This window comes from Phyllobates terribilis, unplaced genomic scaffold (assembly GCF_046119375.1).
Source record: "Phyllobates terribilis strain yellow unplaced genomic scaffold, ASM4611937v1 Scaffold_4851__1_contigs__length_56592, whole genome shotgun sequence".
Lineage (NCBI taxonomy): Eukaryota > Metazoa > Chordata > Amphibia > Anura > Dendrobatidae > Phyllobates > Phyllobates terribilis.
The window spans coordinates 30,382-48,514 of record NW_027367600.1 but is presented as its reverse complement, the minus strand read 5'-3'; the positions used below and the strand labels follow the sequence as shown (position 1 = coordinate 48,514).

At 38.9% G+C, this 18,133-nt stretch overlaps 1 protein-coding gene and 1 non-coding gene across 2 annotated transcripts; one reads left to right on the top strand and one right to left on the bottom strand.

Annotated features, from left to right (window-relative positions):
- The first annotated feature begins 8,472 nt into the window (after nt 1-8,472).
- LOC141249610 (uncharacterized) lies at nt 8,473-11,054 on the top strand. The gene is given in 11 exon segments (XM_073669709.1): nt 8,473-8,561; nt 8,655-8,758; nt 8,866-9,000; nt 9,228-9,336; nt 9,708-10,087; nt 10,090-10,127; nt 10,195-10,380; nt 10,459-10,503; nt 10,581-10,720; nt 10,798-10,925; nt 11,008-11,054. Coding segments are annotated over 11 exon segments (1,401 nt in total).
- Nucleotides 9,296-9,367, bottom strand: TRNAG-UCC (transfer RNA glycine (anticodon UCC)). Its single transcript has one exon. It is a non-coding gene; the product is annotated as a tRNA-Gly (tRNA).
- Nucleotides 11,055-18,133: the final 7,079 nt, after the last annotated feature.

The following is an 18,133-nucleotide window of genomic DNA, read 5'->3' as shown; positions in this document are numbered from 1 at the left end:
ATGGTTGCTAGACAAAGATTCTTGGAAGGAATAAGAGAGTGGTCAAACAAGTAAGTGTTCTCGACCCTTTTACCCTTCATAAGTACCTCTTTGGATGGAGCTTTGACCACACACTCAGTTGTAGTGAAGGTAACTTCATTCTTACCTTGGTCGCAGATCTGAGCGATACTTAGAAGGTTGAACTTTAAGCTATCAACCAAGATTGCATTCGTCACTTGAATGTCTGGAGTTAGTTTCACACTTCTTGTTTTCTTAATTCTTCCTTGCTTTTTATCTCCAAAGGAAATGCTGCCTCCTTCGTTATCTTGAAGCGAGAGCAAGAATTGTGGGTCGCCCATCATATGGCATGTGCAGCCAATGTCAATGTACCATTTACTCTTCGTTTCAACCTGCATTAAAGAAGAACTAATGTTTGGGAATCCATTGAATCTTAGGCTTTGTGGAAGGATTACTTGAAGCACCACATAATATAGATTTTCTAGGTCTGACTTTAGTGGAAGGTGCAATAGGTTGATAGTAATAAGGGTCATTCAATCTAAGACTTTATTAGGCTTAGATTTGTATGAGACATGTGGTTTGTTTTTAAGCGCCCTCTTACTTTCACATTCTTTCACCTTATGATCATTTTTACCATAGTGAGTACAGTATAGATTGTATCTCACAACATTACAGGATTCACTTGATTATATAAGAGTCCAAATTATATTGTACAAGTGTCTCTTGTAGCAAATAACAAGTGTTATAGTTTCGCTTTAGAGTTTTGAAGGACGCTTATCAGCGAGATAGTCGCACTAAAGATTATGGTGAGAGACAAAGTGCGATAGTGAGATGAAACAAGTTCCAGCGTGTCCAGAAAAGACAAACTCTAAAAATAGCGTTTTGGAGAAGTTCTTGATTAAGCACATGTTTTAATTGAGAAGCCCAACCAAATGAAAGTTGCATTTGATTAAGCGAGATCATCCGTACACGTGTTGCCCTATATGCAAGTGGAGAGTGCGTGCTGAGATTCTGTTAGCAAGCTTTACCACGTGGTGAACGCTCATTCAAAATCAAATTCGGATCAACAAACTTGGAATACAAGTTCTTGCTAGCCAATAGGAAATTAGCAAATTTTTGCAATTAAGTTGTATAGGAAGTTAGCTTTAGATTTCTCTATAATTAGAGAAATTCAAAACCAGAGTAAGGGTTGGTGTTTTTCTTAGATACAAAGAAAGAGAGAGTATTGTGAGAAGTAAGCTTGAGTATGTATTTGGGAAAAATCTTCGAGAAAGATTGCAAGTTTGATAGATAGTGAGAATTGCAAAACTTTTGCAAGAAATACAGTGTAAGCTACCTTTTCATAATAAACCATAGTGATAAGTTATATCCTGGACTTATTAGAAGTCTAAGATTCTCATCTTATTGAGTGAAAATCTTGATCTACCCTCTAGCTTCTTTCTTCCACATTCCAAATCAAACTCTAGATCTTTGAGACTTTATTTATGAAGAAGCCATCCTGTACGATCCTACAATTGATACCACAAAAGGAATCTGACCAAGAAATCTTCACTCTCCTCAATATTCCATCATGCCTCAAGAAAGAGAACTCAACAACTCGAATGGTGGATGGCGATGACTCGAAATTACATCCAACAAACCGACTTTCAATGTTGAATGATTATCAAAATGGAGATGAAAAGATGTATGTAGCAGCCAAAAAAGCTCCATGGAGTCCAGATGAGTATGCCTTGATGGAGAAAAAAAACAAAGGAAAGACAGCTAATCTTGAACTCCCTTCAGCAAAAAGACATGGACAAGATTATGAGCATCCCCACAACCCAAACCATGTGGAAGGCTATAATCGACATGCATCAAGGCAGCGAAGACATGAAGAACAATAGGAAATTTTAGCTGCAACAAGAATTTCCTTCATTGTTAATAGGTGAAACAGAATCTATCTCAAGCTATCATTCTCACTTCCATGTTCTTGCAGACAAGATGACTTCTGCGGGAATTGTCATAGAACCACATGAGCTTTCCTTGGTGTTCATTCATGGTGTCAACTAGAAATATGACACGACTAAGAAGATCATTCTCATGAAAAAAGAGATAAAAGAGCTACTTGTCTTTATGCTCGCTGGGAAATTCAGTGTCGATGAGATACAAGATCAAGAACACATGCATTCTTCTAAGGAAGCTAAGGGACCAACACTCAAGCTCACAAGAGTTCTTCAAAGATTAGATAGCGAGACAGGCGCTGAAGAGGAAGAAGATGCAGAGGTTGCTATGATGACCAAGATGGTAAAGAAGTTTCTCAATAATAAAGGGAACTTCAAAAAGGAAGTTCTTCAAAGATTAGAAAGTGAGACAAACCCTGAAGAGGAAGAAGATGCACAGGTCACTATGATGACCAAGATGGTAAAGAAGTTTCTCAAGAATAAAGGGAACTTCAAGAAGGATCAACTCGGTAAAAGATACCTTAACAACTTTGTTTGCTATAATTGTTAGCAAAAAGGACATGTTGCCAAAACTTGCACCAATCCTAAGGTCGCTGCAAACACGAGCACAACTGATCCCAAAAAGGTGTTCTTCACTGGATGGGGAGACTCCGATGACGAGTTTGATGTATGTGAAAACAATCAAGACATGTGTCTCATGGCAATGAGGAAACAGACAATGACAAGCCGGTAAAGGTATCCTCTATCAAGCTTAACCTTTTACCTGAAGAGGAATTGATTAACTCTCTTGAAGGATTGATAGAAGATATTGATACCATTCTTGCTCAAGCTAATGAGTAGACTGAGGAAATCAGTGGACATATGGCTGAAGCAGTTGAATTATCCAAGAAACTATACGCTGAAACTGTTGTCCTTACAAAGTTATGTGCACAATGTAAAGGCAAAAGTCTTAAGCAAGCTTGTGATTCAGATGTTTCAAGCTAACTTGATACTAAAATGAATAAGCTTCACTCACTAACCCAGTCTATTAAAGCAAAGACTGTAAATCATTCTGTCTTTGTGAGCTAGATCCGGGCTAGGGTTTTCCCCTGAAAAAGCTCCATCTTGTCCAAAAGATATTCCTCTTACCATTGAATTGACTACAAAGATCAATTCATTGTCTAAAGAACTTCAATCTTGCAAAAGTAAGAATGAATATCTTGAGAGCAAGATGAATGCTCTTTAAGAAGCGACACTACATGGCCTCGTAGGAAGAAAAAGATGGTGTAGAGAGCCAGGTTTTTAAACATCGGTATTGATGTGAGATTATCATGTTTCTAATATCTAATCTATTTAATATAATCCTATTCTATCCTATCTTATATGTTATCTTATATATTATAATTTTGGGGTGTTAAAAAAATACTAAATGACTCTCCCAAAAACCATAAATTAACACCACTTAGCATATAAAAAAACTACTAAATACACCATTAATTCTTTTGAGTTACTTATATAAACCTTCTTATATATGTAAAAAGTAAACGATTATCATTTTCTTCAGCTTAAGTAGTTAGGATTACTGGAATGTTCGAAACATAGCTCAACCAAAACCAGACTATTAATATTCATATAGTATTTTTATTGTATTATTATTTTTTATAGAAATTATTTTATTGGGCTCAAGTAGATAAGGTTATTGGATCGTTCTAAATGTAGCTCGACTAAAACCAGACTAATAATATTCATATAGTATTTTTTATTGTATTATTATTCTTTATAGAAAATATGTGCTTATAATATAATTCCAGTTTGTATAATTATAAATCAACTCAATAAATTAGAGAGTACATAAATATAGATCCTTTATTGTAAAAACTAAAAATATATATAAATAACAAAAAATAGTTCATTAGTAACAAATAAAAATAAAGTATAATAATAAAATCATATAGAAGATGTATTGATGATACATTATAGGAAAAAAATAGGAACAAATTATCATCTACACTGGAGTCCTCATGGCAACAACAAAGTGTAATAATAATATCACATAGATGAATTATTAATGATACGATGTAGAAAAATATAATAAAGACGAATTATAATTTTAGGTGTGTCAAAAAATACTAAATGACTCCCCTAATAGTCATTCATTACACCATTTAGGATCCTTTCTATATATATTAAGGGTGTCAAAAAATACTAAATGACTCCCCTAATAACCATTAATTACACCACTTAACATATGAGAAAAACACTACATGCACCATTAATAATTTTGAGTTACTTATACATGTAAAAAGTAAATGATTATTATTTTCTTGGACTCAATTAAATAGGATTATTGGAGTGCTCGAAATGTAGCTCGACTAAACCATCCTACTAATATTCATATAGTATTTTTATTGCATTACTATTCTTTATAGAAAGCATTTTCTTGGGCTCAATTAGATAGGATTATTGGACCGTTCGAAATGTAGCTCGTTAAAACCAAAATAATAATATTCATATAATATTTTTTACTATTATTCTTTTTTATAGAAAATATATGGTTATAATATAATTCAAGTTTCTACAATTATAACTCGACTATATAAATTAGGGAACATATAGATCTAGATTTTTTATTACAAAAACTAAAAATATACATAGATAAAAAAAAGTTCATTTATAACAAATAAAAATAAAGCATTATAGTAAGATCACATACAAGATGTATTAATGATACAATAAAATAGTAACGAATTATCATCTACACTCGAATCCTCATGTCAACAATAAAATATAATAATAACATCACTTTAGATGAATTATTAACGACACTATAGAAAATATATAATAAGGACGAATTGTAATTTATATCCGAGTCTTCACTATAGCCCGTTCTTCAATATATATCTATCTATCTAGTAATGATATAAAATTGGCATGGGTGATATACACTTAATAACACAACAAATGACTAATAATGTCACCATTCACACATGCCGTCATTCATTTTGTCGTTACAAACTTACAATCCTTTGACTTCCTTCCATAATTATTCTGGCGTTACAGAACTTAACAACATCCTCCCGCATTTAATCCGCCATTACAAAAATTTAGCGACTTCCTCCTCGGATGGCTAATTCAATCTATAAATACATCTAAAATGATTGCTCGATGGCTAATTTAGATGATTAGTTCAAGAGCTCGATTTAGTTATTCAAGTAATAACCTCGATCTTTTGTTATAATTCTTTACTTGTTGCATTCTTTTAAATGTTCAATTTCATTGTGCAATTGTATAAATAGACATTTGTGTATAAATATATAGACATTTACAATGATTAGAATTAGACCTATTTAGTATTGTATGAAATAAATTACACTTAGACATACATGAAATATAAATCAACTTCACCGCATAAGCATTGACCTCCATGCTCATGCTTCACACGAGACTTATGTATGTCATAGATCTAATTAATTATAATAGAAGAGGAAAATGAGAAAAACAAGTTCTTGTAGCACGAGGCTGAAAGGTCTAATTTCTTGAATGACAAAGGACAATGAACTTTAGAGAGGGAAACAAATAAAGATGGGAGACTTGTGCCAATGAGGAAGAGAACCTGGAACTAGGGGATTTTAAGCGATATTGTAGACCTATATTTGAATATGTTTATATAGTCTCGATAATAAATTGAAAATATCATTTATTGATAATTGATAATTGTTTTTTCTGACATTTTTGCTCGGAATCAGTTACTATTTGTCTAGTTTTGCAAGAAACTATCCTTCATATTTGAAATTATTTAAAATCACCATATTTCACTCCCTTTTTTACTAAAAGTGACCGCGGACGATTTCCGTCAAAATTATATAAATTGACCCTTTTACCCCTATTTTTAGGGACTTCCATTCACTCCTCTTCAAGCTTCAAATTCGGCCGTCATTAAACTCAATAAAAAGTACACATCCAGAACTGTAAAGATCTGAGCCATGTTCATCTTCCTCCGACCTTGACCTTCTTCCTCCATCCTGACATCTCCATTGCTTGGAATCTAGAAATGCATAACTTAAAAACCCTAATTCCCACCCAGACGGCCAGACCTACTTCCTCCACCCACCCAACCTTCTTCTTCCTTCACCAGACCAGCTTTCGTGCGTTATTAGACATGTCCTATCTCCAGCAGAATGTTGTTCTCTATTGAATCCATGAGACCGTCACCATTACGTGCGATTGGTCGGAGAATTTTACCCGTGATGGATTGGTCCCTCTTCGACCGGAACCAGATGTCGCCGTGGTCAAACAGGTCCATTTCAACCCAGAAATTTTCGTCCATCAAACGTCCGAGATTTTTAGGTGGTGGAAACTGGAAACATGATCTACCCTCCTTCATTCTCTTCAATTTGCTCCCACTGATTCTGTTTTTGTTTAAATCGTTGTTCCAATTCGAGATTCTAAAAAGTCATTCATTCCTTCTGTTTACTGTACTCAGGGATCTACTGTACTCCCAAAAATTTCCCCCAAGGATGTTGTTGAACAAGACAAAGAAGTCTCAGGTTTTCAAGGGAGCGCTGACCAGTGACCAGTTGAGTTTCGTTCGTTATCTATGAAGGAGAGCTTGTTGTTGCTGGTGTTAATACGACTCTCAAAACCTTCATAGCGTGTGAAAATGGCAGTGTTATTCTTCACAAGGCATCAATGGTGGATTGGGCATTAAAAAGAAAGGGAATTTGGGTGAATGAAGAGGGAAGATTAGGTATATTTTCAATTTTTAAAATAAGTCGGGATATTTAAGTCATTTTGTATTTTTGATGGAAATTTTGACACAGCGGCTTTTTAGTAAGAATATAGTGAAACTTGAGTGATTTTGAATAATTTCGAATTTAAATGATGGTTTTTCTTAAAACTCGATACATAACAGATAATTCCAAACAAAACGCTTTGTTTTTTTGGATGTATATTATAAAGTTCGGTTCTTCTAACCTAGTATTTTAATAGAAGGTTATAATTATATATTATAATTCATTGTTTATTTTTTCGTCATGATCCGTTAATTAATTCACTTTTTCAGGTTTTAGTTTCTTTCTATAATAAGTTTATCATGTTTCCCAAAATGTAAAAAGTTATATTTTAACTTCATAGTACAATTCAGGTTATGTTAATTATTACTTTTCAAAAAGTAGGTTTATATTTTTACACCTTCTTAAAACCTATGTTATTGTAAGAGGTATTTGCAGTAAACCATCCGTTATATAGCGATTTTTGCAGTAAATCACTATTTATAGTTGATTTTTCAAGAAACCACCCAAACGTTATGTTTTTATTACCAAACACCACCCATCTCCTCATTCTGTCAGCTTCGACGTTAAATTGTGTGCTTTTTACCGTTTTGTCCCTCGAAACTTTCATATTTTACGTGGGTATTGCCCGTTTTACCGCTCGATCCTTTCTCCTTCGTTCTCCTCCTCCTCTTATTCTCGCCCTTCACTGTTCGACCACCATTAAAGGTCCTTTCTCTTCCTTCCGCCATTAAAGGTCCTCCAACACCACTGAAGGTCGAATTAGGGTTCCGCCATTGCAGGTCCGCCATTGAAGGTCCGCCGAATTAGGGTTGAATTAGGTCTGACATTACATTGGGAGGTTGAATTAGGGTCATTGAAGGTTGAATTACATGGTTTGTCGATTACAGGGTCGAATTTAGGATCGAATTAGGGGAGTGCGAATACGCGAAAGGAAGAGAAGGAAAAGGGGGAGTGCGAATACGCGAAACGAAGCCCTAGCTTTGGTGGTAGGAGGAAGGAGAAGGGGCAGGCGAGCTTCGATTGTGAATTTGTAGCCGAGCATCAATCGGCTTCAATGGCGGACGGAAATTTGGCGACCTTCGATGGCAATACCCACGTAAATATTTGGATTTTCGAGGGGCAAAACGGTAAATCACACATTTTAACGTCGAACTTGACGGAATGCGGACATGGGCGGTGTTTGGTAATAAAAACGTAACGTTTGGGTGGTTTCTTGAAAAGTCAACTTTAAGGGGTGGTTTACTGCAAAAAACCGCTATATAACGGGTGGTTTACTGCAAAAACCTCTTATTTAGTTAACTTAACTTTTTTTTCTATAGTGATTTGATCCGACATAGTCACCGAACTAAGTCGATTAGATTACTCACCCTCTACGGATATGGTTCTTATTAACTCTTTCTAAATGATTGTCTTCCAACAATCGAAAGAATTAATCGATTTGTAACACTATCCCTCAATCTGTTCAGTGTGTGGAGCAGCTATTGAAGATACTCATCATTTATTTTATCAATGCCCTTACACAATAGAAATTATAAACAAGTTTCAAATGAGATTGGGACATTCTTACACTATTGTCACATCTTCAACATTAAATGACGCTCTGCAACACTTTCGAAAATATAATACAAAAACAGAACAAATGTGTTTCTTATGCCATCATATTTGACTACATTGTAATAAAACGATATTCAAGAATCCACATCGAATTCCACCGCAGCTGATTGGGCTTTCTTCTAAAATGCCAATGGGAGTCGACTCTTAAAATGGAATGTTCAACAAGACCTCGTACTCAAAAGAAGAAAATGCTCCGGAAAACCATCACATGGAGAAACCTCCTCCATGATGGATTAAAGTAAATTTCGATGCATCCGTAATACTGCAAAGGCAACGCGTTCATTGCCTTTATAGCCAGTGACTCAGACGGTAAAATTTCATTTCTCAAAAGGAAGTTGATACCATGTATAACAGTCCTTCAAGGAGAAGCCCTAGCGACTCTATATGCTACGAAGGAAGCAGTCAGAAGGTCTATCGATAAGATTATCTTTGAAGGCGATAGTCTCTCAGTAATCAACGCGATTAGGGACATTTGACACATTTCTTGGCAGATAAAGAATATTGCGCTCAATATTAAAAAAACATTCTATCTTTTGGAGAAGTCAAATTTTTTACCTGCTATAGAGAAGCAAATCAAGTAACCAATTTGAGAGCGTCTGCAGATGGTGACTCGGAAATTATTGACTCCCTTCAGCAAGAAGCTCTAGATCGTGGTCACTTTAATTTACTTGACTTCTGTATCAGAACGATGTGACACATACTCATTAATTTCACGACTGCAAACTATCATTTTTTTATATAATTTTTAAGATCATCTGTAATAATGATGTAGAATAAACTCCATGTTAAAAGAAGATTCCTACTATTAAACATGCAAGAAAAACTTTTCCAAAAGATATAGAGCTTGTAAATAGTCAAAGAAACAAAAAAAATTGTGATGCTCTGAGCCTCTGTCTACCTACAGACTCCACGTACAAGTTGCTGGAAAAGTCAACCCAAAAAGTTGCTGGAAACGTTCCAGGTGCAAACGAATGCGTCTGCCGGGAGTCGAACCCGGGTCTATTGCTTGGAAGGCAATTATCCTAACCGTTGGACTACAAACGCTTTACGAGTTTGCAAGTTCAAGTGTCGTTTCTGTACTGTAGTACCCAATGCATCTGCTTGGTGATGGAGTTCGAGTTTTGGATCAATAGTGTAATTCCATTCCATTCCATCCACTAAATTTCTGTTTCCAAACCATACCTCTGTATTCTAGTCGATCAGCCACACATACATCCTCCAAGTGATCACATCCCCACCACCATGATCGCCTCCTCCTTCTCCCACCCTTTCTCCATCTCCGCCTCCGCATCGTTCTCCCGGCACCGCTCTCTCTCCCACCGCCCCTCCCCCTCTCTTCGACCCAGGCCTCTCTCTCGCTCCAACCCACCATCCTCTTCCTCAGGGGCGGAGGCGGAGGTGGTCGAGTGGGCGGGGGTGGCGGCAGCGGGGGTGGCGGTGGTGATGATGATGACGACGAGGAGGAGCCAGAGGATGTAGCGAAGAAGAACATGACAGAGGCAATCTTCGCGATGGCAAGGCAGGGGAGGACAATGAGCACCCTCCCCGATGACCTGGCGGCTGCCGTCAAGGAAGGCCGCATCCCTGGCGCCGTCATCACCCGCTACATACAGCTCGACAGTAACCCCTTCATCAGCTGGCTCCTCCAGTTCGCTGGTTTCAGGGAGAGGCTCCTCGCTGATGATCTCTTCCTCGCTAAGGTTGCCATGGAGTGTGGTGTTGGCATTTTCACCAAGACCGCAGCTGAGTATGAGCGACGCAGGGAAAGTTCACCAAGGAATTAGACTTTGTCTTCGCCGATGTGGTATAGTAAATCCCCCCAATCAACTCTTGATATATACTTGGATAGCAATTAATTCGATCATGTTCAGGTGATGGCACTAATTGCAGACTTCATGCTGGTATGGCTTCCGGCGCCAACAGTTTCCCTCCGTCCACCACTCGCACTCTCTGCCGGACCCATAGCCAAGTATTTCCATGGCTGCCCTGACAACGCTTTCCAGGTTGCCTTGGCTGGAACCTCGTACACCTTCCTCCAGAGACTAGGCGCCATCCTAGTATGTCCCAGGACTTAATTTCTTCACCAATATCATCAACATCCATTTCAACATTTTAATTTGTTTAATATCTTGCAGAGGAATGGTGCCAAGCTCTTTGTCGTTGGAACAAGCGCCTCCCTCGTAAGCTTAATACTTCACGATTTCTCCATGGACACATGTATGCTAACTTAACAATTCTCATGGAATTTTTGTGTCAGATTGGGACGGGTTTTACGAACCTGTTGATTAATGCAAGGAAGGCGCTAGATAAGTCCTATGTCTCCGAAGGAGAGGATGTACCAATCATACCAACGAGTGTAGCTTATGGTGTCTACATGGCGATATCCAGCAATCTCAGGTAACCCACATATGATCAAAATTCTTCGCATCAACATCTGGTGAGGTTGTTTAACATGTACATTGTTGTTGGGTTAGGTACCAAGTGCTGGCTGGAGTAATCGAACAGCGCATGTTAGAGCCGATGTTGCACCAACAGAAGCTGCTACTGAGCTTGCTCTGTTTCGCAGTTCGAACTGGCAACACGTTCTTGGGATCTCTGATGTAAGAGATTTATTAAGCATTAACTGATTGATTATGAGTGAGGGGTGTTTGATATTATACTTACGGTTGTATAATCACAACAGGTGGTAGATTATGCCCGTTGGACAGGAGTTCAGAAGGAAAGGGAATGAGGCACAGGATCAGAACTGCATTGACTGAACGGGAAAGAAGTGGCCGACTAGATTGTTATGCATTTTTTTTCCCATCCCATCTCTATTGTTTTGTGTAAATGAAGTTTTTGTTTAAGAAACTTTTCACATACAAGATCATAACGTCCACTAGATTACAAGTGGTTGATTCTTTTACTTGCATAATCACATTAGATGAGTGATACATTTAAATATTTATGGTGGATTGTGATTTTTGCTTCTTCACCTCCTCGAATTCATGCTTAAATCATAGAGATATATCTACTTATTTATCTGTCTATAAAAACAAATTGGTTATAAAAAAGGTGGTATTCACGAGATCATATATTGATAAGTAAAACCACTTGAATTACAACAAAACAAAATGGAGTATAGCTCGTCCCCTAATGTCATTATCCAAAAGTTTCGGAATAGGCTCTGGAACGGAATCAAACAATGAAAGACATAAAGGAAAAGCGGAGGCCAAGGAAGCCAAAGTGTCGGTGACGCTATTAGCCTCCCTGTAGACATGATAGAACTGCCACTGCCACTCCCTTCAAATACCATGGCAACAAGGCTAGCGAGGGGGCTTGACAACGATACATAGGTTTGTTTAGTAATAGAATTGCTACACGAATCTATTTCTAAACATACCCTGATGTATCCCTTTCTCTAAGCTAATGAAAGCCTAGACACAATCCTACAAAGCTCGGCCATAGGAACCGAGCACGGCCCAATATTATGCACCCCCCCAAAACCCACTTACCATGCTCGTCTCTAAGGTCCCCATCGTCCAAAGCACAACCTCCAATGACCGAGCCATCCGTGCTCAACTTCTCTAAGATGTGCAGGAAGACCATGCAATGCTCCTTAGATGCCTCGAAAGACCACTACTAACTAGGCCGATCTTCCTTGCCTTCTCGTAATCAGTCACCTGCTCCCAGATAATCTGGGCCTTGTTCCCAACGAAGACCTCCTTCTCGAACACCCACCGGTTATGCCACTTTCATAGGAGCTAAATAAGAAAAAAACTTCACCCCAATCCTATTGTTGGCAATCTGACGCAAGGTTTGCCCGCACCCACTGCGTAAAATTCAGTGAAATGAATCCGATCGAGGCATAAATGGAAGGAGATCAATCCAAACTTGTCTTGTCTGGCTGCAATCATGAAAAATGTGGAGTAAGGTCTCCGGACAGGCCCTGCACCGAGGGCAATCATCCTCATTTTCAATGCGGCGGCTCTTTCTCTCGACGTTTGTTAGTATCGGCCCCTTAATCACCATCCATGCAAAATACCTTGCTCTCTCCTGCACATTAAACCTCCATATTGTAACATATATAGCTTTATCAATATTAGAATATTTACCTATCGGATTAAAGCTCTTGTAAGAGAGCTCACACTATAACTACTGTTCGACATAAATTTCCAAGACAAGGAGTCAATGACACTCTCCTCTTCCACCATAGAATGCAAAGAAATCAGCAAGAGCACATCCCCCCGAGAGTAGTGCAGCGAAATAGGGCCAGTTCCACCCACACGTTAGCACCAAAAACCCTCCATCACTTCATCTGGGTTGAAAATCACAACATCTTTCTGAACCAACTCCATTAGACTTATATTTGAAACCTAATTATCCTTCCAAAACCGAATTATCTTGCCATTTCCAAGACACCATCTCGTACCCGGGCTCAGCACCTTGTTAACACCCTTTTGGATGGACCTCCAAATAGGTGACAAATTGCTCGTTTCGACTAGTGAAGGCCGGATGTACTTCCCTCTAATCACTCTTGCCCAAAGCTCATTTGTACTATGAAGGAATCGCCATGCAATCTTACCGTTGAGTGAAAGGGTATGCTTCTCCATTTTCTTAGTCCCCAAACCACCACTCTCCTTTGGCTTGATCACCACCTCCCAAAATGCATCTTCCTAGTGCTTATCAACACGTCAAATGAAGTTATTTGTTAGCGTGTCAATCTTTTTGCAAGTTGAGGACCGGGAGAGGGAGAGAGGCCTATGAATAACCAGGAATCGAGCCAATCATCGAATTACGCAATGTGACTCTCCCAACAAAGCTAAGATGTTTTTTTGCTCTCTCCGCCATATAAGCCTAGAGTTGATCTTCTTAATAAGCCGATTGAACATCGTTTTGCCAATTGACTTGTGAAGAAGAGGAATACCAAGATAAAGGTCAAGGTCACCCATGACTTGAATACTACTAGCATTAGCTACATTCACATGCACATCGGGGGAAACGTTAGGAAGTAAATAAATTTTAGATTTTACAAGACTATCCTTTTGCCCAGAAGAAAGACAAAAAAATATCGTGGCATCTCCCATCTCCAACACCTGTTCCACCGACGCCTCCCGCATGAGAAGAATATCGTCCGTGACCATGATGTGAGTCAAATGAGGACCCCTAACTGAGGCAACAATGGACTTCCATCACCCTTCTCTAAGTGATCACTCAATCACTTGACTAAGCCTCTCCAAACACAAGACAAAGAGGTAAGGGGATATGACATCCCCTTATCTAATGCGGGAGGCGAAGGGTTGGACCAAAAGTAAACTTGGAGTTTCTCAATCTTGCCAATCATATGTGACTTCCTCTCACAGACTCTATCAAAACCTACCCGATTCCAAGCCAATAGCTTCTCCTTGAGCTCGGATAAAACCACATTGGCCGGTAAATTCAGATTTCATGATATCGGCACCAAGTTTAGCCCACATTGATTCAAAACGAAAAGGCCTCCGACCTCTATTATACCCCATTCTATGCTTCAGACTACATAACAAAGGCATGTGGTAGGAGAAAAGTTTTGGAAGGTGTCTCACCAAGGCATTCGTCCACACGAGCAACGTATCTGAAGACATGAGAACGTGGTCAAGTCTTTTCACACAAAATTACTTGCCTGGATACCCGAATACCATGTGAACTTTTGACCAATTGACAGGACTTAAAACGGTCGTTGTTCCTATCAAAGATACCCAACTTAATAAATCCACTAGTAAAGCGGTAAGAAGGGGTCGAATCCCAAGAGAGCCAGAACGATAGTTTATTTCTATTGGTGCTACAAGTAGTTACAAGGGGGTTTATGATTATAATCCTAAACTAGCAATTAAAATGCAAATAACGTTGACTTTGTAAACAACAATGATGGAAAGCTCACTCCTTTAGCATCATCGCATTATTCTTATGGAATGTTGATCATCGAATTCTATTAACCTATATCCGTAATTATCTAATCCGGTTGTCCTACTCTTTGTTCGTAAATAGCAACTAGTCCAAATAGTCCTAGAAACCCTTATTGTAAGCAATAACCAAAGAAATCCTAATGTTCAAAAGCGCAATAGCATAAAGATCAAAGATAAGTAGGCCTATACAATACCATTGGCAAATCACCGATACTCAACACAGGTTTATAATCTCTACAAAATAAGCACCCGCAAATAGTCTATGCAAAATCTGATTGCTACCTAAAAGACAAGACTTTTCAAATCGAATTATCAAGCCTAGCAATATGATGGATAATAATCAACCTAGTTGCGCACCTAGATAAAATCAAGATCAATCAATAGACAATAAAGCACAAGAGATCATAAAACAATCCTGAAATTAAACTTAGAACATAAAAATAAGAATTCTCACAAACTTTTCCTAGAATAATGGCTTCAACCTAAGAGTGAACTAGTAGGATCTTAGCCAGACATAGCCAATCGAAAGCAATACATAATTATGGATGAAAACTAACCAGGGAGGATGATGAAAGTGGAACAAAGGTGGAAGCTTTCTTCTTGGCTGCTGACTTTCTAAGGATGAAGTTGTAAAAAGAATCAAAGGTCTCATCTAACCTAATTTCTAATGGTTTATATAGTATCTAGTGAAAGGGAAATAAAATAATCAAAATAACTAATAAAATGGGGAAAACAAATCAAAATCTCGGACAAAATCTGCAATTTGGGACGGTCCGTCTCCGTGTCGCGATCGAGACATGTAGGTCGCGATCGCGATGTGGCTTCAGTTCTCAGGTCGGGAAAAGTCGCGATCGCGACAGGATGGTCTCGGTCGAGACATGTCAACTGAGGCTAAGTCTCGATCGCAACATGTAGTCTCGGCCGTGACTTCTTCTCTGGGGCTGGATCTCGGTCGCGACACCTCCTCTCAGTCGTGACGTCCTCTCTCGAGCTGGTCTTTGGCCTTCTACAAGCTTCGAGGCAGCTCGGCTTCGCCTCTCGGCTTCTCGATAGGTGTAGGTGTGGTATCCTTCTCTCTAGCTTCGTCCCGAATGCACTAAAAGTGAGCACAAACAAGATCTCCATAATAAAATCACAAAATACCGCTTATGAGCATCCCGCAAATCCATAAATGAACACCATACCGGATTCCGGGAATACCACTCAATAAGCACCTAAATACCACTCATCCTAAGCTAATAGTCGCTAGTTAACACCATATAATAAGCTCCTATCAAACTTCCCCACACTTAAACCTTGCTCGTCCTCGAGTAAGCAAAATAAAACTCACTCATCCTAAAAGCACAAAGGTATATAGTAAGTGTAGAGAAGCCTGCTAGCGACTATACTTCAAACTCCAAGTGTAATCGAGCACTAACCTAACTCCTATCTATCTTCTTATGTCTCCGAGTTGTCCTACCCAAAACCCTCCTTATTTCTCCACTTCATATGTCACCACTCCATAACAATATAAAATCGAACCAAGTGGTGTGCGTTAAAGCACAAGTGGAATCCTAATCTCCTCTAAGGGTAAGGGTACATAAATATATCATAATGAAGATAAAATCGAGTCTCCCACTCGCTTATACACTTCTTATTCCTCCTCTTCAAGTAATGTCCTAAACCACTAAATAATATAAACAATCCATACATCAAAACCACCAATCCTAATTTAAAAATCTGCATAGCACAACCACAAAAATATGCATCAAACTCCAAGAAATAGAAATCTAATCCTAGAATCTAACACAACCGCCAATAATGTGTAGCAAAAATCTGATAAACTAGTGAAATGGTGAGCATGCAAAGTATGGAAAATAATAATAAGCTCATAAACAAAGAGATAATAGGCTAAAAACTAACTTCTTATCCCTCCTTGGTGAATCCTAAAACTCGAGACATCCTTCAACTCCCTTCTTATGTCTCCGACGCCAATATAGATGCAATCAAATAGAATCAATCACAAACAATGTAATACCAGCGCCCTTTCGGGTTTTCACCAAAATTCTAAGTGGTAGGAACTATTTCTTTTCTTTTTATTTATTTTCAGGCACCCACCTTTCCTTTTTATCTATTTTTACTTGCCTGGTTCTTTTTTTTATTTTTTTATTTTTTTGTTGGAGCCCCCCTTTTCGATGCAATCACTTTTTACTCTCCAGGGTTTTTCTGATTTTTTCTTTTTTTTTAATAATAAATAATGAAAGTTCAAGACATATCTGATACAGACTCGATCAAAAAACAACAAAACAGTTCAGCAAATACTCGAAAATATAAGATAAATCGGCGGAAATAGCAAAAGAAACCAAAAACAACATCATAGAACTCCTCGGCACGTCAACTCCTCTTCCCACACTTGAATAGCGCATTGTCCTCAATGCAGCAAAAGAGGACATCATAAAAAGGGAAGAGGAAGAAAACACCCCGATCAACCATCTTCGTTGTCGTCTGAATTGAGCATAGACTGTGTCGTATCGCGGTCGTGATGTGTAGGTCGTGATTGCGATATCTCTACTGGGACAAACTCTCGATCATGATGCTTAGGTCGCGATCGTGACATGGGTGAGTTCGGGTGGTTTGTGTTGGTTTTACTTCTCCGATGGCTTCCTACCTGCTAGCTCCGTGAATTTCCTAAGAAAGAAACAAAAACAAAACACAATAATGGGAGAAACGTTAGTACTCCTCCCTCAGGTAGCCTCCCGATCAGCGCCTTAGTTAACGTCACGGCACGACGTAGAATGATTCAACCAGCGTCCTTCGGTCCCTTTAGAACCTCTGATTTCAGAATCTCTTGTATGAACCAGTTATGGAAAGGTTTGAACCTTAGACCATTCAACTCTTTGACTCTCCACCTTTGCTTTACCTTTTTCTTCTTACTTTCCCCACACTTAGACTCAACTTGGGGCTGCGCATTTGCTTTCTTCGTAACCTGCACAACAGTACTAGCAGGTTTCTTGACCTGTGTAGTTAGATAAGTGGGGCTACTTCCCAAAACAGATTTAGGGAGCGGGGCGCGCATTGCATCTGAATATAGTTCAGGGGGTTTAGTAACCTCATTCATAGAAAATACCGAGCTGTCATCCGGGGGTTGTGTCTGAGTTTCATATATATTAAAACTAACAACATCCCTGTCAAACTCGAGTGTGAGCGCCCCGGTGTCTAGGTCTAATTTAGTTTTGGTTGTCCTCATAAAGGGTCTACCTAGAAGGATAGGTGCAGTCTGTGCATCGTGATCCATATCTAACACATAAAAGTCCGCATGAAATACAAGATTATCCACCATTACTAACACATCTTCGATTACCCCTTTCGGGTAAACCATAGACTTGTCGGCTAGCTGGAGTACAATTCCTGTTTCATTCAGAGGCCCTAGTCCTAGCGACTTATACAGTGAATACGACATAACATTAATAGAAGCACCCAAATCTAGCATGGCCCTATCAATTTTAGTTTTACTGATCGTACAAGGGATACTAACCATACCTGGATCCGAGTAATTAGTCGCTATCTTCTGTTGGATGGCCGCGGAAACTCTTTCGCTTACCTGCACCTTTTGTTTCCCTTTCAGCTTCTGGTTCCTCTTCATGGTGCAGAGCTCCTTCAAGAACTTAGTGTAGCGCAGAACACTCTTGACGAGCTTAAGCAAAGGGATGTTTGCCTCACACTTACTGAATGTCTCGAAGAGTTCTTTGTCATTCGCAGGTTTGTTTGTGTCCTTCAAGGCTTCTGGGAATGGTGCGGGTGGTTTCTCGGAGTATAACGGGGGAAAGTTAGGCCTCACATAGTTTTCCTGTCGTAGCTTGAAGTCCCCTCTGTCCTCATAAGCGTCCTCAACCTGCACTGCGGTAGAGTC